This window comes from Hyperoodon ampullatus (genome assembly GCF_949752795.1).
Source record: "Hyperoodon ampullatus genome assembly, chromosome: 20".
Taxonomy (NCBI): Eukaryota; Metazoa; Chordata; class Mammalia; order Artiodactyla; family Ziphiidae; genus Hyperoodon; species Hyperoodon ampullatus.
The window spans coordinates 19,134,803-19,157,680 of record NC_136933.1 but is presented as its reverse complement, the minus strand read 5'-3'; the positions used below and the strand labels follow the sequence as shown (position 1 = coordinate 19,157,680).

The 22,878-nt window shown below is 38.5% G+C and overlaps 1 protein-coding gene across 9 annotated transcripts in view; it reads right to left on the bottom strand.

The window, feature by feature from the left end:
- MICU3 (mitochondrial calcium uptake family member 3) overlaps window positions 1–22,654 on the bottom strand; it is a gene marked incomplete at both ends in the record, with an annotated part of 88,390 nt that extends 65,736 nt beyond the window's left edge. For 8 of the 9 annotated variants that reach the window (XM_079726651.1, XM_079726655.1, XM_079726647.1 and 5 more), the window contains one exon: window positions 22,241–22,639. In XM_079726651.1, coding sequence (XP_079582777.1) covers window positions 22,241–22,639 — 399 coding nt within the window. Of the gene's footprint in view, window positions 1–22,240 lie in introns of all 9 variants that reach the window. The other variant, XM_079726656.1, reaches the window with a different exon arrangement.
- Between the last annotated feature and the right edge of the window lie 224 nt (window positions 22,655–22,878).

Below are 22,878 nucleotides of genomic sequence, written 5' to 3'. Positions count from 1 at the left end.
AAAAAATACAACAAACTGGTGAATATAACAAAAAAGAAGCAGTCTCACAGATGTAGACAACAAACTAGTGGTTACCAGTAGGGAGAGGGAGGGGAGGGGCAACATAGAGGTCGGGGAGTGGGAGGTACAAACTATGGGGTGTAAGACAGGCTACGAGGATGTATTATACAGCACGGGGAATAGAGCCAGTATTTTGCAATAACTGTAAATGGAGTGTAACCATTAAAAATTGTATAAAAAATAAAAAAAAAATTTTTCAAAATTGACTTTTCATTTTACAGCTTCTAGGAAATTGCATTTTACACTTTTTAGGAAATTATTCTATGGGAATTGCTTAACATTCTTTTCAAGTTTGCTAAAAATGTTTAGGGAATCTTCCTTCTAGTTCTAGAAAATGCTATCTTCTGTTTTACTGAGAAATTGCAAAACATTCTACATTCTAGATCTTTAATCTCAGTTTTGTTACTTACAAAAATGGAACATATACATGTGTATATACATGGAAATAAAATTTTCAAACACACCTGTAAAATAACATTCATAATTTAGTCATAAAAATAAGTAATGATCATTTTCAGGTAATTGTGGATCCTCTAAGTCATGCTGCCATAAGATAAGCGGCTTAAGAAATGGTAGAAATGATAAAACTTACATTTTTTAATTACCACATCTTCTGCCCCAAAATAAAAAATATTGTCTCAATGAAATTATTTTCTCCGGAATTTCCAAACTCAGACCTTTGCAAGTAGTACTTAGATGTTATTTCTTAAGGTAGTGAAACTAGGGCCTTCAGGCAACAGTCTATATCATTATCCTTCCCACGAATAACAGAAAGCAAAGGTTCACTGCCAAGGCACGGTCTCATGTTACTTCAGGTTAGCAATTCGAAAATTTACTTTGTGGTAAGGTCTGGTTTTCCCAGGGAGGCAAGATTAAATGCCAGATAAAGAATTCACTACTTGACAATTAGAGAAACTGATGCCTACAAGCTGATAATACCCTAAAGAGGTAACTTGAAACAATTTTATCAATTATCTAAACACCATATAATGTATTACCTTTGAGCAGCTGAGAAACAGAGACAGGAGAATAAAGAATGGAAGAAGGAAAAATAAAACCATTTGTATTAAGCAAAATTATTTTGATAATTAGTAGTTTGATCCTTAGTAGTTTACTAAAAAATTTTTTTATTAAATCAATACTAATTTTTTAAAGTAAAGAATGATTAAAACATGTATTTAATTTCATGTAGGAGGTTGAATATTTGGTATTAGGGCCTACCTGATACTGGCAACTGTACCAACATTTTTATAAAACATTAAAGAGCAAATGACATTTGAATTTAGATCTTTATATTTTCTGGGCAAGAGTCATATGAGATGTGCATGAGATTCTATTCACATCTGTTTTTATTCTAGCTAAAAAGATGTTCATGGAAGTATTACACTTGGCTTTCTCATATGGCTTCAGGCTTATTTAAAAGCTTCGAGGAAGATAAAAGGGGTAACATTTTCTTTGCTTTTTGGGTGGTCAAAAGGTTAAACGTCAAATTCTCAGTGTGGGAAAATCCCAAAGTCCTCTAGGTGAAATGTTTTGATGCTTAGTAAATGTGTCTATGTGGAAATATACACAGCTGAAGACCAGTCTATAAGCACTCCCCTGGCTGCAATCAAATTGGAAAATAAAAAAAGTAATTGACCACTTGTCTCCACTTGTATTGTTATGTTGGCTTACATTATAGGGTTCTTTACAAGTTTACAAAGTACTTTCACAGATATCATCTCATTATTTGATAGGATGGTAAGTGAAAGTATCTCTAAGGAGGCAGTACTCACAGTGGTTTAATGTGTATATCTCACCTCTTCTGCCTATTCAAGGGCTCTGCTCCTGCAGTAACCTCCCTTGCCCTTCCTACCTCACTGCTTTCCCCTCTTCCACTGAGTCCTTCCCTTCAGCGCATGCACATTTCTCTAGTCCTGGAAAGCTTCCGCTCCCACTTCTCCACTGAGCCACCATCACCCTCCCCACCACTTTTCTCCAGCTCTTCACAGCAGGGCTACTGGAAAGCTGCCAGCATTTCCTGTCTCTGGTTTCCTCTGCTTCAGCAGGTCTCCCCTGCTTCAGCAGGTCTCCCCTCCACCACTCCACTAACGCTGCTTGTCAAGGTCACTGATGACCTCCGTGTTGCTAAATCCAGAGGTCAATTCTCAGTTTTCATCTTACAAAGTCTGACCCAGTTGATAACTCTCTTTTCTTTGAAATAATTTTTCATAATGTCCAAGTCCACCGGGTCCTCATTTTCCTCCTATTCCCCTGGCAGTTCCTTCCTGGTACTTCTGTTGGTACTGCCCTAGGGCCAGTCCTAGGGCCAGTCCTTGGACCTCCTCTCTTTTTGAATCTATAATTATTCCCTTAATCATCTCATCTAGGCTTTACATACTATAAATATACTGACAAATCCAAAATTTCTATCTCCAGCCTTCTGCAATAATATAAATTCCATGAAGGCAGGAATTTTTGTTTAAGTGGTACACTTCTCTTTCCCCAGTGCCTAGAAGAGTTTCTGGCTTGTAGCAAGCTCTCAAATATTTGCTAAATAAATTAATGAGTGAATGTGGATGTAAAATTTATTGTAACTGTTAATGATTCCCTTAAAAATTAAAGCATAATATTAAAAAAATCAATAATTATCTGGTACTAACAGTGTAGCTGACCTCAGAAACTGTGGGGTGGGGAAGGCGATACAGTAAAACATGTTCAAGGATGCATCTTTTTTGGAATGGTAAATTTTCTGATACTGATTTATATCCTCAAGTTTCAGATGTATATATTAAAATATATATATTTTGTTAAAGTTACATGTAACCACTTGAAGATCAGAAATAGGACATATAACTTTCAAACCACTAGAGGAAGAGAAATGATAAGGAAAAAAGGACCAATCTAATGTCAGGTGATAAAGGGAAAGAGATAACTCACACACATAATATAGCAAAAATGAATGCATACAAATCCATAATTACAATAAATATGATTGGGTTAGACTCCTTCATTAAAAATGAGCAAGTCTCATACTGTGTTTTTTAAAAAGCTATGAATGTTCCTTATAAGAGGCAAACATTACCCAGAATGTTTGAAAATACATGGAATTAAGAACCAAAAGCATAAATGGGACAAAGAAAAATTCACCAAGAAGATATTACACACACAAACAAAATAGCTTAAAATAACAGAATGAAAAAACTGTTAAAAGAATGCAATTTAACTCACAATCATGGCTGAGATAGCAACACTTTTCTACTAGAAATGGATAGGTCAAGTGGAAAAACTAAGTAAGAAAAAGTATCTGAGTAACAAAACAAAAAAGGTGCTTATTAACCTTGATTTTAATAAACAGAGAATATATAAACTGACCATTTATTAGTCATCACTAAAACATAAATAAGATTAAAATGTTAAAGTTATAATACAGGTATAATGAAATATTCATATAGTAGAGTATTATTCAGGAGTGAACATAAATTAACTAGAAGTCATGTGTCAAAATGGATACATTTCCTTTTTTTTTATTTAAAAAAATATGGAATGCTTCACGAATTTGCGTGTCATCCTTGTGTAGGGACCATGCTAATCTTCTCTGTATCGTTCCAATTTTAGTATATGTGCTGCCAAAGCGAGCACCAAAATGGATAAATTTCTTAAACATTATCTTAAAAATACAAATTATAAAAAGATAGGTACTGTTTATGTAAAGTTTTTTAAATTGCAAAATAAGTGTATATTATTCAGAGATACATCCATTTGTAATAAAACTATGAAAACTTACATGGGAATGATAAAAATCAAACTTGGAACAGTGGTTACCTCTTTGAGGAAGAGAGGATTATGATGGGGGAAGGTATATATGTTGATAGTTTATTTTTTAAGTTGGTAGTACATACACAGCTATGCATTATAGTATTACTGTCTATTGTCTTTTTAAAAGTTGGATATGTTCCATTTTAAGAAACAAACTCATTCAAGGCTTATTCCCTGCTGCATATGGAAAAATGTTAAAATTTAATAGCAAAAGACTGACAGAAAAAAGGCCACTTTGGAAAATTTAAGATACACCATTAAGTAAACAATTATTGGATTAAAAAAGAAATAAAAACTGGGATTACAAGCCTTTTGAAAATAAATGACACTTAGGAACTTACAAATAGCCACCTGTATAATTTGGTCAAAGCCATTACTGACACAGGAAAATTCATATCCTTACATGTATTTACTAAAGAACAATTAAGAATTTAAAATAAATGAACTATGTATTCAACTCAAGAAGCGAAAAAAGTGGATAAGATAAATTTGATGGAAACAGAAGGGAACAGACAATAAAGATAAAGGCAGAAATAAATAACAACCCCCCCAATAAAACAGTAAACACAAAAAAGTGGTATTTGAAAAGACAATAACATAGACAAACCTCTATCAAGTCTGCTTTTAAAAAAGAACTGAAAATGAAAGAGGCAACATTAAACATAAATTATGGCATATCCATAGTTTCGAAGAGCATCCAAATATAAGACCAGAATAAAGAGACCTATAATAAATATATTAATATCTCAGATAAATATCAGTTTAAAAGGCAAGAACAATATGTACAGTATGGTCACATTTGTGTTAAAAAGGAAATGATATATGTGTTTAAGTTTACAGGCCTGTAAAGTATATTTTAAAAAGGACTGAGGTGAGAAAAACATTTGTGACCTATAAAGTAGGAACAGGATTTAATATTTTGACATATCCTAGAAATCAGTCAATAAAAAAATAAAAGTTGGCAAAGGATATTAATGGGCAATTCCTAGGAAACTATAAACAAACAAAAAATTCTCTACCTCACTAGTAACCATAAAAATGGAAATTATAATAATCATGATAAATCATTTTTCACACTCAAATTGGGAAAACAATTAAACGGAACAATATTAAGTGAAGGGGAACATTGGAAGCCCATTTCTTATTGCTGGTAAAAGTATATCTTAGTGTAACCATTTTGAAGAACAACTTGACAGTGCCTATTAAAATATAATAGCTATGGACCCAGCAATTTAACATTTGCATCTACAAAGAACCCTGGATATTCACTGCAGCACTGCTTCTAACAGTGAAAAAAACAGAAACAATCAAATTTCCCATCAGCAGGACAATGGTTAAATAAATTATGGCACATCAATGGAGTAGTCTGTGGCCATTAAAAAGTTCATTCTTCAAAGAAACATACACATATATGTGTGTACATATCGATATATACACATATATACATATACAAATATATGCATAGAAAAAGTTGTGGAATGGTGTATTATTTTTTTAAAAAGCAAACAGAACATACATTAACTCAATTTTACAAAAGAGTTAGCTTAGTCTAGAGGCTAGAGAGGACTTTGTCAAGACCACACAGACAGCAAATGAGTCTGGGACCAGAACTCAGGTGTTAGGACACCCAACCCAGTGTTCTTCCACGTTACACAACTTGGTACACTGAAATGAAAGTGTGTGGATTTTACAATCCTTCAGGCCTAGGTCCAAATGCCAGCTTCAACACTTCCTAATTAGGGAAACTTGGGAAAAAGAGATTTCTGAACTTTAGCATTTTCACCGTAAAATGGACAAATAAATACTAACTCCATGAACTGTAAACATTAAATGAAAACTAAATGAGCACACTTCCTTCTCCCCTGGTCAATAGAATCAGTTTATGAAGAGTATCCTCTCTATTAATCAGCAGGGTCCAGAAACAGTCGTTGGCACCTCAGCTCCACACACAGAATGTGGCAGCTCAGTACCTCTGTGTCACTATAAGTTGGGAGTTCTCTAAATATGTCCATGGTGACAAAACTATTCCAGTTGCCTGGCCTTTCCTTGTGGCTCTCATCTGCCTCACACACTACTCCCTTTCTCTCAATCTTCCTGGCTCAGCTCCAAACACCTAGATTATACAATAGGTGGTATTCTATTTATTTCTTGAGAGTGATGGCTGACCCGTAATGACAAAACCTCTAGCTATGCACTGAGCCACTGTCTTCTAGGCCTGGTTACATAATCACTCCAAAATAGTTTTTCTAGATTACAACTGAAAGAAACAAACACAACATACCATTAATAGTTTGGACTGTTTTTCCCTAAATGAATCACCGTGAACTTACCTGCTGCTAAAACAAAGTATCATAGACTGGATGGCTTAAGTGACAGAATTTATTTTGTCACTGTTCTGGAAACTAGATGTTCAAGATCAAGGTGCCAGCATGGTCATGGTGCGAGCTTTCTGGCCTGTAGATTGCCATGTTCTTTCTATGTCCCCACATGGCCTTTCCTCAGTGTGTGGGCACAGAAAGAAAGAGAGGGCAAACTGTCTGGCGTCTCTTCTTGTAAGGACACTAATCCTATCAGATCAGGATCCCACTCTTATTTAACCTTAATTACTTCCTTGGAGGCCCAATTTCCTAATACAGCCACTCTGGGGGTTAGGGCTCCAGCATATGAGTTTTGGGGAGACACAAAACATTCATTCCAGAACACCAGCCACAGAGCAACCCATCTGCCCTTTTTCTCTACTCACTTATATAGGCCTTAAAAATGTTCTTGTAGGTCATCCCCGTCAAGTTGGCAATTTACTCTCTGGAAGAACTTGAATATTTGGAGATTTAACTATGTCCCCTCTCTTTTGGATCATTTATAAACAACCAAACAAAAAACATTAAATAAGATCAGTGTCAGTCTCCTTGACCTACCTATGCCCCAGTGGGGGGGTTTACTGCTTGCTAGTCCCAACTTGAGATTCCCCACCCGCCAACTAGCCTTGGCCTGCTGCATCCCAGCTTGGGGGCGGGCTGGGGGCAGTGTCTCCTGCAGGCCAGCTCCGGTCCATGGTTCCCTGTCTGCCAGCATTGGTCCAACTGCACCCCAGCAGGAGGCTTCCAGGTTGCCAGTCCCAGCTTCTGGTTCTCTATCCGCCAGCCTCAGCCCAGCAACTTGGAAAAGCTCTAGTGGTGAACACACCTCTTCCAACGAGGCCTGAATCCCAACCTAGGGAGGCCGCTGCCTTCCAACTTTGTTCCTTCCTTGGATACTCTCTCTCAGCCCTAGGGTATTCCTTTTAATTCTGATTCCTTCTTAGTAGCTAATCCCCTGTAAATAGTTAATAATTCTTTACATTAAACCTTAACTGCTTCTGTTTCTGACTGGCCCCTGACTGATACAGGAGAGCCTGAAGATGAGTGTCATGGGGCGTCCCAGTGCTGCCTCGGGAACAAGCAGAAGAGAGGCACGCCAGAGCCAGTGACAGAAGCCTCCTCTGCCTGCAGTGTCCCTGTCACAATCTCCTGGCAAAGAAGAAGTGTTTGCAATTTCCAGCAGCAGCATCACAAGCAGGGCAAGAAAAGGTAGATCTGGAGCTGAGGCAATAATCTGACAAGTGTAACTCTGCTGCTATGCATACACAAAGTCCCTATTTAGCCACAAATTAAAAAAAAAAATAGCTAACACCTACAAGAACTTCCTACGTGCCTGGCCATTTTAAGCCCTCTTAATAATCCTATAATGTAGGTACTATTACTATCCCTACTTTACAAATGAGGAAAATGAAGCATGTAAAATTATTTAGCTTTGGCAAGGTTCCTCAGTGAAAGAGCGGAGATTCCAATCTAGGTATTCTGACTCTGCAGACCACACTCTTAACCATAACTCTGCTAACAACTGTTTCTATTGCTAAGATTGCTAAGTTTGAAAAAATGAAGAGAAACTCTATGGAAAGCCAATGTTCTTCAATACTGCTATTAAAAAAGACAGCATACTTAGTAAGTTTTAAATCTCTGAAAAAGACTAGAAACAAATATTTCCAAATGGTAACAATGATTAATTCTGAGTAGTATATATGATTCTCTGTATCTTTTAATTTTGGCAAAAATAACTCTAAAAAGAGAGTACAATAGAAGCACTAACAAAAGGTATAAAATGTTTAAAGTAATGAATCAATTTTTCACTTGTAGAAATTAATATTGAAAAGGATAAACAAGTTTTAAAAATCATGGAATATTACTGAGTTTTGGCACTTTATTCCCATCACACTGGCATTAAATTTTCTGGAAGAACTTACATGTCACTTGAACTTAACAGAAATGAAAGCCTAAAAGGCATTATCTGGGACAAAGTTTATAAAACTAATGTCTTAATTTATAGAATAGATTTAAAAACTAAGTTTGGAGAGGATTAAGGGATGTGAACAAAATTAAAGCAACTACTAATAATAACTCAATAAAGTATTAGAAAGAGTGAAGTGATTTTGAGATTAAAAAACTATATAGCTGAAATAGACCTTACAGATTCAAATCAGTCATCCCTACTTATGACATTTCATAGAAGAATGATGTCCCTGCAAGGAGAAATGACTTAGTGATCATTATAGAAACAGACAGTGGCAGAGTCCTAAAACTCAACCCCTGTACACACCATATCTCATTTGAGAAATATTTTTAAAGGCATAATTAATATGTAGTCTTTAAATTAGCTGTAAAGGTTCTTTTTTTTAAATTTATTTTTAACTTATTTTATTTCTGGCTGAGTTGGTCCTTCATTGCTGCATGTGAGCTTTTTCTCTAGTTGCAGCGAGCAGGGGCTACTCTTTGTTGTGGTGTGCAGACTTCTCATTGTGATGGCGATGGCTTCTCTTGTTGTGGAGCACGGGCTCTAGGCATGTGGGCTCAGTAGTTCTGGCTCGTGGGCTCTAGAGCTCAGGCTCAGTAGTTGCAGTGCACGGGCTTAGTTGCTCCGCGACATGTGGGATCTTCCCGGACCAGGGCTCAAACCTGTGTCCCCTGCATTGGCAGGCAGATTCTTAACCACTGCGCCACCCGGGAAGCCCCAGTTGTAAAGTTTTTATACTTGGAAAGTACTGTTTGGAGATTCAGTTTCATCATCTAAGAGAAAGTCTGAAATAGTCCCATCCAGAAAGTTACCCAAGAAAGAAGAGAAAAATGCTCATGTCGAGGAAATAGAGTAACTTCTTCACTGGCCCTAAATACAGAACTGTGCAGTGTTTATTTGCAGGAACCATAGCAGGCTCATAAATGTCCAGCAGATTACAAAGTACACACCTGGAAAATGGCTGTAGATCAGGTCCAAAAGGCAGTGACTGTTGAGATTAAGGCCAGTGAATTTCCCCTACCAAAAGGGAACTGTAAGGCTTGAGGTAGGAAGCAGATTCACCTTCAGGTTCATCAAGGCAGTTAAGATTTATTTTTGCAGACAGATTACTGAGGACTACACAAGGACAGTATAAAATCTATGCATATAATGTTGTTATGTGTGATATACATACTTTTGATTAAAATTCTTGTTTAAACTTGGGAATTATCAGTTCTTATAATGAAAATTGAAAAGCTAAGGGTATGCTGATTGAAGTAGTTGGTGGCAGAGAAATACATTATATTAATGCAGTAATTAATCTTCCTAGGCATGCAGGAAGTCTAAATGTCTACATGAAAGAGAACCACATGGAGGAGTCTTCCGAACAACCAATCACCCACCCAGAATTATTACATAAACAATATAAGATTTTATCGGGTTGATCCACTGAAATGTGAAGGTTCATTTGTCAATACAAACTAGTCTACTCTAATAACATCATATTTGAATATGATTCTGTATATTAAGTTGATTGTGAGTCTTGGAGACAATGTGAATGCTTTGACAAGAAGTAAGCAGGAAATGAAAGTATGTAATTAGATAACTTCATCTGATATTTCTTTCTGGAGAAGAGTACATTGCAGGGAAAAAATAATGCTCCAGGACTGTGATATATCCAAAAAATTAAGGAGAAGTTATCCAAGGATTTTTCCTGGCCAAGGGTAGAATGTTTCCTTTTAAAATAATCTTCCTTCATCTGTAGAGCTTGGTCCTAAACATAATCCCAAGAGTTCAACATACTTGTGGAACTGAATGAATCTGATCTCCTGTCTTTTATCAGTCACTATTTTTGTCACTGGTAATGATGAAGACTCTGTGCTTTTCTCTGCCACCAACTTCACTTTGACACTAATATTTGGCAAATATTTAAATTCTGAATCACTGATACTGATGGAGGCAGATATGCTCTGGTTATATCACATACTACCTTGCCAGTGGCAACTTGTAGGCATTCCTACTCACTTATTAAAGAGGACTTTGAAACATAACTCATGGTTTTCCTCATCACCCCAAATCACGTCAGAGAGAACTTAGACATTCAAGCAAATGGCCCATCTAGTTAACTTAGCCTCAAAGCTCTCTGACTTCCCAATTTCAAAATTCAGGGACAAAATTCTATAAACACCCTACATCATCACCCAGAACTGCTCCATCTCTGGGACTACTGGGTACTGCTAGAGAAAAAAAATCACAGATCCAATACCCATTTATGATCTCCAAACTCTTTTCTCTAGTCTCACAGAAGGATTCATTTTTCCTATGGAACTAGAAGTGAGGGTGAGATGAAATCAAATTTAGTTGTGAGGAAGTAATAAATTGAGCAAATTTACTTCTGATAGATCATTTCCTCTGTAAAGAATGGAAGGCACTTGCCTGAGCCTGGGCAAAAGTGGGACGTGCTGCAGGTCGAGATAGATGCATCGTTTCTGAATAGCTGTTGTGGGATGGGAAATGGAGTATCAGGAACATGTAAAAGAACTGTTATCTATGTCTCCTTGTACACCTTTCAGTTTGTCAAGGGTTTACACTTAGATAGAATTTCTGAGTTACAGGCATGTGAATCTTCAACTTAACACATAATGGCAATCTATTTTCCAAAGATCTGTACCCCTACTAGCAGAGCATGAGAATTTTTATTGCTCCACATCAATGTCCACAGTTATTGTCACTATTTTTAATCTTATCAATCTAATTAAGAAACAATGTTTCACTGTAGTTATATTTCCCTATTGTTAGTGATGCTGAGCATCTTTTCATGTGTTTACTCGTCTTTTGAATATCTTTTTCTTGAACTGCCTGTTCAAACCCTTTGTCCATTTTTCTATTGTGTTGTTGTTTTTCTTACTAATTTGTAGATCATCACTATATATTCTGGATGCTTATTCCTTGTGAGTGCTATGTATTCTAAGTATCTTCTTCCATTCCAAGACTTCTTTGTATTTTAGTAGATATTTTTGTTTTAATGAAGTGAAAGGTAGCAGTATTTTCCATTGTGCTTTTTGCCTTGTTTTGAAAATCCTCCTCCTCCTAGGATCAAAATTTTATTTTCACATATATTCTTCTAAATATCATAAAGTTTTACTTATCACATTTAGGACTCTATTCCACCTGGATTATTATGGCATAGGGTAGGCATCTAATTTTATTTTTGTTTCCCACATAGAACACTTAAACTCCAATCAAGCCCTATTTTCTTGCAGATCACTGTTGTCCACTATTTGAGATCCACCTTGGTTTAACTCCTTTCAAAATGATAATAATTATCGTCATAATAGGTAGTCAATGTTTAAGACTTACCCCATTTTTACCAATTTCTTTATTCACCATTACTTCTTGAATTTCACCTTTTTTTCATGTTCATTTCTTCCTAATATTCATTCTTTAATAGGTCCTTCAATGATGATCAGAGACTGGTAAACTCTCTCAGTTTTAAGAAATGATTTTATTTTATCCTCATTCCTAAACAATAATGTACCTAGGTAAAAAAATCTAAGTTGGCAATTATTTTCTCTTAGCTCTTTGAAGACATTGTCTACTATCTTCTAGCTTCCATCCGTTGTCACAGATTAGTCTTCAACAGTCCAACTGCCATTCCTTTGTAGGAAACTGGCCCTGTTTTCCCTTTATCTTTGATTTTACAGTTTCACTATAATGTGACTAAATATAGATTTATTTTTATTTATCCTGCTCAGGACTGTTTATGCTTCCTGAAACTTAGGATTAATGTTTTTGTTCCTTTCTGAGAACTGCTCAGGTATATTCTCTTAGAATACTGCCTCTCATTCTCTCTTTTCTCCTAGTCTGTAACCCCTAATTGATGAATTTTAGACCCTTTCAGTCGATTATGCACGTCTCTTAGACACTCCTTAGTATTTGCCATTTCTTTAAAATTGTGTTACTGTGTAGTTCCATATCTTCCAGATTACTAACTGCCTCTTTCAGTTACATTTTATATGCTGCCTAATCTACCCAACCTCAAAGACTATACTTTACATTTCTATAGTTCTATTTGATTCTTTATTATAATCTACCTACTCTTTTTCATACTGATTTTTCATTATGTCTTTAATCATTTTGAAAATACTTAATTTATAGACAACCAAATTATCCTATTATTAAATTGTCAGGAGTCTAATCACTCAGTTTGCTGACTCTCTTTCATAGAACTTAATATACTTTGTACTTTGGATTATGAGCTTATCCTCTTGGAGACCTTCTCTGTAGGAATTACATGTGGCCAGTGTTCAGGGCATTTCCCTCCAAAGAAGTTTTGCGTTTCTTTCTGCCAGCTGCAACAGCTTTTTCTCTGCATGGGTAATAGAAGTTCTAACTCTAAACCCGTTTGAGGGAGTGTGGGACCATTTTTATACATTCTCAGGAGAGTCCTTTTTTTTTTTTGCGGTATGCAGGCCTCTCACTGTTGTGGCCTCTCCCGTTGTGGAGCACAGGCTCCGGACACGCAGGCTCAGCAGCCATGGCTCACGGGCCCAGCCGCTCTGCGGCATGTGGGATCTTCCCGGACCGGGGCACGAACCCGTGTCCCCTGCATCAGCAGGCCGACTCTCAACCACTGCACCACCAGGGAAGCCCAAGAGAGTCCTTTTTTCCACTTAGAGCCCATGCAGACATCGTCAGGCCTCCCTGTCATCAACTTGTACTGGCGGACCAGGGATGGTTTTCTTCTAGTCCATTCTGTTGATAAGGGCTCTGGCTTTAGGGAGGTGGTGTCTCAGTTCCAACTTCCCAAGGTCTTGTCCCCACATAGGCATTAAAATCCACATCCCTAGAATTCCATGAATAATGACTCATTGCTTCCCACTTAAGCCACAGGTCACACTGTTCTAGTTATTAGTTTCCTCTTTATTCCTGCAGCGGGCAATTTCCTTTAATTTCTTAAAAGCATGGTATGGCATGTAAAAAGATGTTTCAAATATTTTTAGGACAGATTATGCAGCATGCTGTATGGATAAAACCAGAAGTCTAAACCATTTATTTTATTAAATGAGCATCCCGTAATTTATTTACGAGCATTTTCATTTCACTTAAAAGCCATTCTCCCAACACAATATACTTCACAACTAACAAAGACCGAAAGATACCTATTGCTCATTCTCTAGTTTTTCCTTAGAAAGAGAACTCTGATGTTTAGCTAGGCCCAACAGCACACAGAATAAGGTCACATTCTTCAAGCTTTGTTGCAGTTAGATAGGGCCGCTTGACTAAGTTTGGGCCAGTAAATGTAAATAAAAGTGTTTTTTGAGACTTCCTGAAAAGCCAGCTTAAAGGTTGCTGACTCAGCTATACAGGGCACAGGTGAGTAAAGGCAAAGTCATCATTTTGACTTATTTCTCCTGACCCCAAGCCAACTGCTCCTCATTGCACTTTGCTTTTACTTATTTCAGCCTGTGTTATTTCCATAATCACTTTCATCCCTGAGTTTAAAGCTGCTGTAGAGGGCAATCATAAGCAGCAATGGGCAGAGATCACTGTAGAGGGAGGACATGAGGGAAAGGCAAGGGAGGAAGATCTGTATTTTCCCACGCAGAAGCTAAACACTATGTGAAGATCAGATTGCTTTGGACTAGGATGTGGTGCTGTGAGTGAATCAGTAGTTACACCACAGCGTCTCCACCAATTTTTCTAAGTTAGGTAACTGACCCATCTGTTCCCCAGTACCTTGTCTTTCCAAAGGAATTAAACTTCCCAGGGAGCCACTGTACTCGCCTACAATTAAGAAAGCACAGCGGCAGACACTGGAATTATATAGTACATTTAAGAATGCCACTTTCTCTGATTCTAAGAGAATCGGAGTAAAGTCCTGAATAAAACATATCACCAAAATATGGAGAAGACATGTTTCTAGAACTTCTCTATCAGCCTTTAATCAAACAATGCACGCCTACAACCTAACTTCTGCCCTTATAAATCTGACACTTTGATAATCCCACTCTGGTTCACTTTTCCGTATCCTCCCAGTTTTCACTATTCTACTGAAGATCAATGTTCAGCCTGATCTATGGCTTTAGCCATGTTCCAAATTCTGTTAGATGAGGGGTGTCGGTAGAAGACCAAAGACACCAAGTGCTATTCTCCTAGAATTTGCCAGCAAATGGCAGGAACCTTGAGAAGTTTGCCTCCTTGCCTACAGTTGTATAAAAAATTTTAAATAACTACTATAATGATTCAGGATAAGTTTTAGATTTAATTATTTGGTGATGTACAGGTGTAATATTTTTGATAACTAAATATTTAGTTCACAGTAGCACTTTTGTACTTTTGAGTAACAAAATTTAGAATATTAGATCAAAGTATGAAATACAGACTTTTAACGTTGCTCCCCAAATAGGATGGCTTGACTTTGATTAAGTCTGTGTTATAAAAGACTTGAATCAACACTCCTACCTGACCTTTTACGGTGATCAGGTAATCACCGGGGCTAGCAGATCAGAGGAGAGCATGACAGGCATATGTGATAGCACAGCTGCACAGTACTAGACCAAAGGGTTACAAAGACTGTATTCTTTACTAGGAGGACATAAAATCCTGATGTGACACATTTATTTGGATAGCAAGCAGTCTGGAGGAAGCCACATGACAACAAAGATCGAATGCAGAAAGGAGGTAAAGTCTGAGTCACACTGATCTCCTATCACCATAAACCCTAGTCCAAAAGCTTTCTATTACTGTCCTTAGGACTCCATCATTGAGCCTGATGACAGTAATGTCTCAAAACCTTTCTTAATCTCCTGGGGACAAGAGTGAATGTGCTTGTATGTATATGGAGAATTACAAACCACATTCCACCTTAGATCAGTAAGAATAAAGTTAAAGTGGTTGGAAGAAGTTTAGATGATCCTATCTGAATAGAACCAATTTCAACAGGTTGGAGCTAGCTTAAATTGGACCTAACCTATAACAGCCTTTCTGACCCGATGTGAGGCTGGTTAGGAAGTGTTCACTCTGAATTGCTGCAAGCAATTTGAACAATCCATTATACTCCTTCCAGGGAAATGGAAAATCCAAATCTCTCACCTAGTCGATACTTAGAGTGTCAACTGGATAGATATCATCCTTATCAGAAAGCAGGAAAAAAAATGGAATTATTTGAAATTCCTTTATATACACTTTCTGTATTCTAAATTCCAGAGATGGAGTATTAAAATTGTTAAAAGGCAAACTAGTGAATGGGAAAAAAAAAAAAAACAGATGGAGTCTACTTTTCCAATTTGGAAAAATAATTCTGTAATGAGCAAACACTATGCCAGTCAATTAAATGATACGGCACTAAAGTTCCATATTTTGCTTAGCTTATATAATCTAGTAATACATCAAAGGATAAAGGAGTAAAGGGTTACTTAAAGAGGAAGATGAAGAAAACAATATGTCTAGAAAACCCTACTTAGTATACAAATGACTAGGTGTTCTCTCTCTTTTTTTTTTTTTTTTTTTTTTTTGCGGTACGCAGGTCTCTCACCGCTGTGGCCTCTTCCGTTGTGGAGCACAGGCTCCGGACGCACAGGCTCAGCGGCCATGGCTCACGGGCCCGGCCGCTCCACGGCATGTGGGATCTTCCCGGACCGGGGCACGAACCCGTGTCCCCTGCATCGGCAGGAGGGCTCTCAACCACTGCGCCACCAGGGAAGCCCTAGGTGTTTTCTTTAATGCTACATAATGCCATAAATAAAACTTGTTCAATTTTTTAAAACACATTTTTCTCCAACATGGGTGTGTTTACACTACACAGAATAAAGTTACTCAAATTCTCAGTGTTTGGCACATACTTACAGGAAATCAGAATTAGTACTAGTGAGAATTAGTACTGTCCAGTTTAAACTTGCCCATCAAGTTTAAACAGAAAGAATAAAATTTGGAGTGTACTATAAGTTAGGTGCATTCCCTATGTAAGTTAAATATTACATCATGGGTAAAATAGTACTAGTTAAATCATATTACTAACAGTTATACATCTCAAAAAAAGAGATAACATAAACAAGAATTAGAACAGCAAAAGTTGTGACCAGGTAAAAATATTCATCGAAAAACTTCTGCATTTCATGAGCAAGTTAAAATCTCATTTTATCATTTAAAGACTCACATTTAAACTTGCAAATACTAAACGTGAGCAAATTAAAAGGTTTCATGGTTTTCTAGGTTTTTTTTAGTGTCTATGTCAATCCTCTACTCTCCCCCAAATCTCTGTCATTGGTGACTCCACAAATTTCTACTATCTTGCTCCCAGAAGATGACATCATCTTCTGTTTCACAGAGAAAATAAAAGCCATCAGGCATGAACTCCTTCGACTGCTTCCCACTAAACATGTATGCTCTCTGCCTCCTCCCAGCCCTTCCTCCTGTCACACCGGAAATGGCATCTCCTATTATCCAAGATTAAACTCTTCCCTGTGCTTTAACTTTCAGCTCCCATCTCCACCTTGGTCCTTGGCAAATCAATTATCCTCTATTTCCTTTGGGTTTAGTGTTCCTCTTCTTTCCATCAGCAATTAAATTATATTCAAGGGTCCTTCATTAAGAAAAAAATCAATTCTACAATAGTAGTCCTTTGAGCTCTGACCTCTTTTTCTCTTCATGGCCAAATTCATGAAAGGGTTGTCAACACTTGCTTCACCTTGTCCACCTCAGCTTTTCTTTACCTTTACTCTCAACTTAGCCAACTATAATGTGATTTTCACCTTCAAGATCTCACCAAGATCACCCATGACCTCCCTGTTGCTAAAACCGTTGAACACTTCCCACTTCTCGTCTTAGCTGACCTCCTCTCGTAGCGTTCACTCTAACTGAATACCTCTTATTTGAAGTGCAGTCTTTTGTTGGCTTCCACAACTCTCCTGGCTTGCTTTATTCTGTCTGGATCTCAGCTTTTTGCAGAGTTCCATTTCTCTGTCAGTCTTTTAAAACGCTGATGCTCACCAGGGCTCTCTCCTTAAGTGCTTTTCTCTTGTTCTACATATTATGAACAATATCATCCATTCTTATGACTTTTACCACTTGATGATTCCCAAATCTGTATGTGTAATACAGATTTCTCTCCTGAGCTTCTGACCTATGTATCCAGCTGGAAGCTTCCCTTCAGCTGTCCAAAGATACCTTGATCCACTGTGCAAGTTAAAAACTCATCATCCATGACCACTACCCCTAACCTGTTTGTTTGTTTCCTGAAGACCTGGTCTCAGTGAATTACTGCACAACCCACCCAAGTCACCCAAGACAAAAACCTGAATATCATCCTAGACTCTTCCACCTCTCTCATCCCTAAAATCCAATCAACTACCAATCCTGTTGATCCTACCTCCAGAATCTCTCTCCAATCCAGCAACTTCCAAGTGCTTCACTGCCATTTTCCTAGTAAAGCCATAACTATCACTTGTCTAAAGAAATATTATTGTTAAAAACTGTTTGATGTGGGAATTCCCTGGTGGTTCAGTGGTTAGGACTCCGTGCTCTCACTGCCGAGGGCCTGGGTTCAATCCCTGGTCGGGGAACTAAGATCCCACAAGCCGCATGGCGTGGCAAAAACAAACAAACAAACAAACTGCTTGACATGTATTTTTTTAATTAAAGAATATGGAGAACCATACTCTCTAACACTCTCACCGAAGAGGCAGCAACATCTTAGCTGGCTACCCTGTGACAAATAAATCTACCAGATTCTACCAGGAAACCAAAAGAGGGGATCACCTAATTTAGCTTCCTATACAACAAGGTTATTCTACACAGAATTAACCTGTTTCCTATTTCACAACTGTGTGACTCCCCTCATAAGACTCTTCTACATTTACACATCTGGCAAATTCTTCAATATTCTGGGAAAGAATGAGCATTACCTCAAGTCTCAAAACGTGCTGCCTTAAAAAGATGTTAGAAGAGGTATACAGTGAAAGAAACAATGCATAATTATTAGCAATTATTATAGAAATATACAAAAGAGATAAAAAGTATTGCTCTTTTCCACTTGAGAGTAAGACTAAACTGATTAAAGCTTCTTAAGATGATCAAACCATAAAACAGATCATGCGTTACATATAATAGGTAAAATACTGGATTAAAGTATGTTAATCAATCTAGTAGATTTAAAAAATTTTGAACCTGAACCAGAAAGGCAGTTTTAGAGCCCAAATTTTTTCTCTAATAAAAATAATGCTTTAAGGTTAAAACTGTAGGTTCTTAACAGAATCTTGTCAACATCTCTCTATAACATTAATAAAGTTCAAGGCCACATTTACTGAAAAAAATTTGGCAAGCCAAACTTGCACAATTAAAATAAATACAATGTCACGTGATATGGTCTCCCGAAGCGTGGAATTTTGACCTTGACTGATGTCTTCCCATTTCTAATGCTATAAATAACTACTTTGGCTGAACAAAATATGAAACTGTTAACTCTCACAGAATGTGGTTGTATCTTTTCAATGTGTATATCCCATGTAAATATTTAGCACGGGCTTATTCATTTGACAAGTATTTATTGTGTGCCTACCAGGGCTAGGCTCCATAGGAGGCAATGAAGACATAAAGGTGATCAAGACAAACACAATGCCACTCCCTAAAAGACTAAGGAGAGAAGACAATTAACAAATAATTGCACAAAGTCATCATCTGGGGCTACAGGATAAGCAGGGGTATTTTAACAAATCTATAGAGTCAGGGAAGGCCTTCTGGAGGAAGTTCAGAGGCAATGTCTTTAAAACAAAAATCTTCAAGGCTGTGGTAACAGAACTGCATGTCTGTAGGTTCCTGCTGTTCATTCCCATCAGTTACATTATTCTCACAACACGTACAGGTTAATTTATATGCTAGGTTTATGTTCAGTATAAAATGCAGCTTAAAAGAGGCCTTATAAATCAAAGGTTCTTAGCTATAGTTTGAAACATCAAAAGGAATCACTTCTACCACTTCAGGGAAATCAAATAAGCATAATAAATGAGGAGGCAACACAGGTTTAAAATATTTCTGACAAATGGCAGATTGACCTCATGAGTTTCTTTGAACCCCTTCCTCCCCTAACCACATTAAAATCCCAGTAAATGAATCTTTCAAAAGGTGTAAACATACGAGAACTAAAAAAGAAGAAAGGAGAGGAGACTAAAACACTCAAGAGAATTCATCAAATTTTATAAAATTGAAGAGCTGGAGGAGTGATAACTGACCTAGGGGAGCAGACACACTACCTGGGTACTGTGGAGGAGGAGACCAAGTGGAAGTTAGCTGATTTTCAGTACAGACCTCAAAAAAGATAAGACCCAGGGAACACAAGTTACTGTGGAGGGAGAGTAAGTGGTGGGCATGAAAAGAGAGGATTAGAGAACAATATATAAGTCCATCACTGGACACTCCCCCAGCATACATGCTCTCACACATATGTGCAATTGTGCCTGAACCCAGAAGATTACTGTTCCTCCCACCTCACCTATTCTTTGAAGAAGTGCAATGACACCAGAGAAAAAGACTTATAAAATACTGACATTTGGATGCCACTCTAATGAAAGCCCAGGTTAGCAAATGAAAAATCATGCCCGTGTACGAAGAGCTTCTGAGTGGCTCTCAAATACAGATAGATAACAACCACAGATAAGTGAGGAAAACCTCCAAAATGAAAGTGAGAGCTTAGAAAATCAAACAGGAATTAAAAAAAAAAAAAAAAACCTGGAAGAAACCACACAATACATGGGGTAGAAGACAATTTTTAAAAACCCTATAATTAATACCCTTATAATAAAAAGAGAAATTTAGCAGACTTAAAACAAAATACAATGAACACATGAACAACAGAGAACACAAAAATAGTTCTTTGAATTAAAAAATTAGAATAGCTGAAATAAAATACTTAATAGGAAGGGTGGAAGATAAAGGCAAGGATATCTCTCATAAAAACAAACAAAAAGATTAAAAAGTTAGAATTTAAGAAAGATTAAAATTTGAATTAAATTAGGATCTGTCAGGAGGTGTAACTTCAGACTAACAGAGATTCCAAAAAAAGAAAATAGAGAAGAAACTGTCCAAGAAATAATACAAGAAAAGTATAGAGAACTTTCAGACGTGAATTTCCATATTGAAAGGACCCTCAAGTATAAGGCACAATAAATGAAAAAATGCCCACACCAAAGCTCCTTATTGTGAAGTTTTCAAACACCAGGGGTAAAAAGAAGATTATAAAAGTTTTCAGTGGGGGGAAAGGTAAAATACAAAAAGGAATAATGATCAGGATATACTACTGGAGACTTGGCAAGGGTAAGACGATTTCAGTATTATTTGACTTTTAAAACAATGTACAGCAATTCTTATAAACACCACGCAATAATAATGTAATTAAATAAATAGACAATAAATAGGTAAACAAATGAACAAAATAAAAATAAAACCAATTTACTGAATGCTCACTACCTGCTAGGGGTGCCATTCAAACTCCTTTAAATATATTAACTCATTTAACTCTCATAACTCTATGAGGAAGACACTATTAACCTCATTTACAGATGAGGAAACAGGCATTGAGAGATTAAGTAATGATACATCTAGGGAATGGTAGAGCCAGAGTCCTAGCTTTCTGAGCGTGGTCTTTCAAAAACTGCATGATACTGTCTCTCAACTTCAAAAGTAAAATGAATTTTAAAAAAGAAGGAAGAAAATACCATGTGAACGTTCACTACCATCCTAATCTGTTCCCAGATAACTATGGTTGATTAAAAGTTCTGACTTGGTCAATCAGGACACAAGCTTAATGTGTGTGTGTGTGTGTGTGTGTGTGTGTGTGTGTGTGTGTGTGTGTGTGTGTGTGTGTGTGTGTGTGTGTGTGTGTGTGTGTGTGTGTGATGAAGGTTGAGGGTATTTGCTAGTATTTTAAGTATTCATTGTATAAAAATACTTTATGCTATGTATGTGTATGTATGTGTGATTTGCTGCTAGAAGGTCGATAAAATAGATTCCCTGCCCTAAATACAACAACAATCTCCCAAAGAACTGATGCACTTACATCAGATCACCATTGCGTATTTGGTCAAAGAATAAAGGGTATATAAATCTCATTAAAGTTAGAAACAGAATAGCTGCCTCTTTTCCAAAGTACTGTCATCTAAGCCCCTCACACTCTTCTTGTCTTGCAAGAAAAATTTCCCTAGATGATTTCCTAGTCATACATGACTATTAAATATACTGATAAGACAAAAACTTCAGGCCCCTTCACTCACTCTTGCCTTACACTCACCTTTACCTTATATTATCAACTACATAATGAGACTTGAACATTGTCATCTGAAGTTCTTCTGCAGGAGTTAGCTTCATTCAGTTCCCTACTTTCCATCGTCTCACTGTCCCTACTTAATATCTGGCTTTAGTGGGGGGAAAAATTAGAGAAATATACTTTTTGAATAATTTTTTTTCTTTTCCAATCTGGTGACATCTTCATTCATTCTTTCTGACCTATGATAGGGAGGCTACACAGTTTTGGCACTTCCTTTCTTGGGACTAATAAACTTCCATACAATAATGTCGAGGCTTCTGGGACCTCAGACCCTCCTTCGGTGCCCTCCTACTGCGCTGGACCTCCTCCATCATTTGTTGTTGCATGGCCCTGCCTGGGAGTCCTTTCTCTCACATATGCGGCCCTCCACTTTCTGCCTGTCATGCCTTTGACTTCTTCTGCGTCGCTTTTTGGTTTTATTTTGTCGTGGGTTTGGGTTTTGGTAGATAGGTGATGACTGCAGCAACCTTTAAGATCCTGATGTGATGCATCAAGACGTGATGCATCATGTACGTCTTCCCAACACCTGGGTGAACAGACCCGGGGCTGCCTGGCCTATTAGATTTCTGTCTCGCTCACAGGACGTCCCGATCTGTAGCCGCAGAGTCACACTGCGACAACCCCCAACGTCCGGTCTCACGCGCGCCCTGCACGGCTGTCACACCGTCCCCCCCAGCGCTCAGGTGCAACACCTGGCGGTCCTAACCCCGAGAGTCACCTGCGGGCCGGCCGGGCGCGCGCAGGTGCTCACGCACATACCGTCTCCTTGGCAGCGGCGACCGGGATGGGAAGCAGCCCCCGGCCGCGGGGCGGTTCCTCCGGCTCTGCGGCCGCGCTCTTGGAGGGGAGCCAGGGGGCGGGCGCCCGCGCGGAGTCGGCCCTGGGGTCCCCATACAGCTGGTAGCACACCAGGCCGACCAGACCCCCGCCGGCCGCGGCCGCGATGCTCAGCTCCCCCCAGCGCCGCCGCCGCCTCCAAGCCGCCTCAGCCACAGCCCCCTCCTCCTCCTCCCGGCAGAAGGGCCGGCCGGGAGGGCCCGGGGCTATGCCCGCAGGCCGCCCGCACGGCCCAGGGAAGGGATGGGAAGGCGAGAGTGAAGGCGAGGGCGGAGGCGGGAGCCGAGGCGGCGGCCGCAGAAGTCTCCGCAGCGCAGCCATAGCGGGAGCTGCCCGCACGGGAGATAGGAAGGGGCGGACGAAGCGGTGGAGCGGGGCCCGAAACCTCGCGAGAAGTTGGTGCGCTGAGGTTCGCTGCTGTCCGAGAGCGACCCCTATGATTGCGCGGCCTGGGGTCCCCTCCGGGCGGCCTTCAGCTGCGGAACCGGGGGTCTCTGGCTGGGGAGAGCCTGGGGAGGAGGGGGCGCAACCAGCTGCCCCTCGGCCCCGCGTTCCCAGCC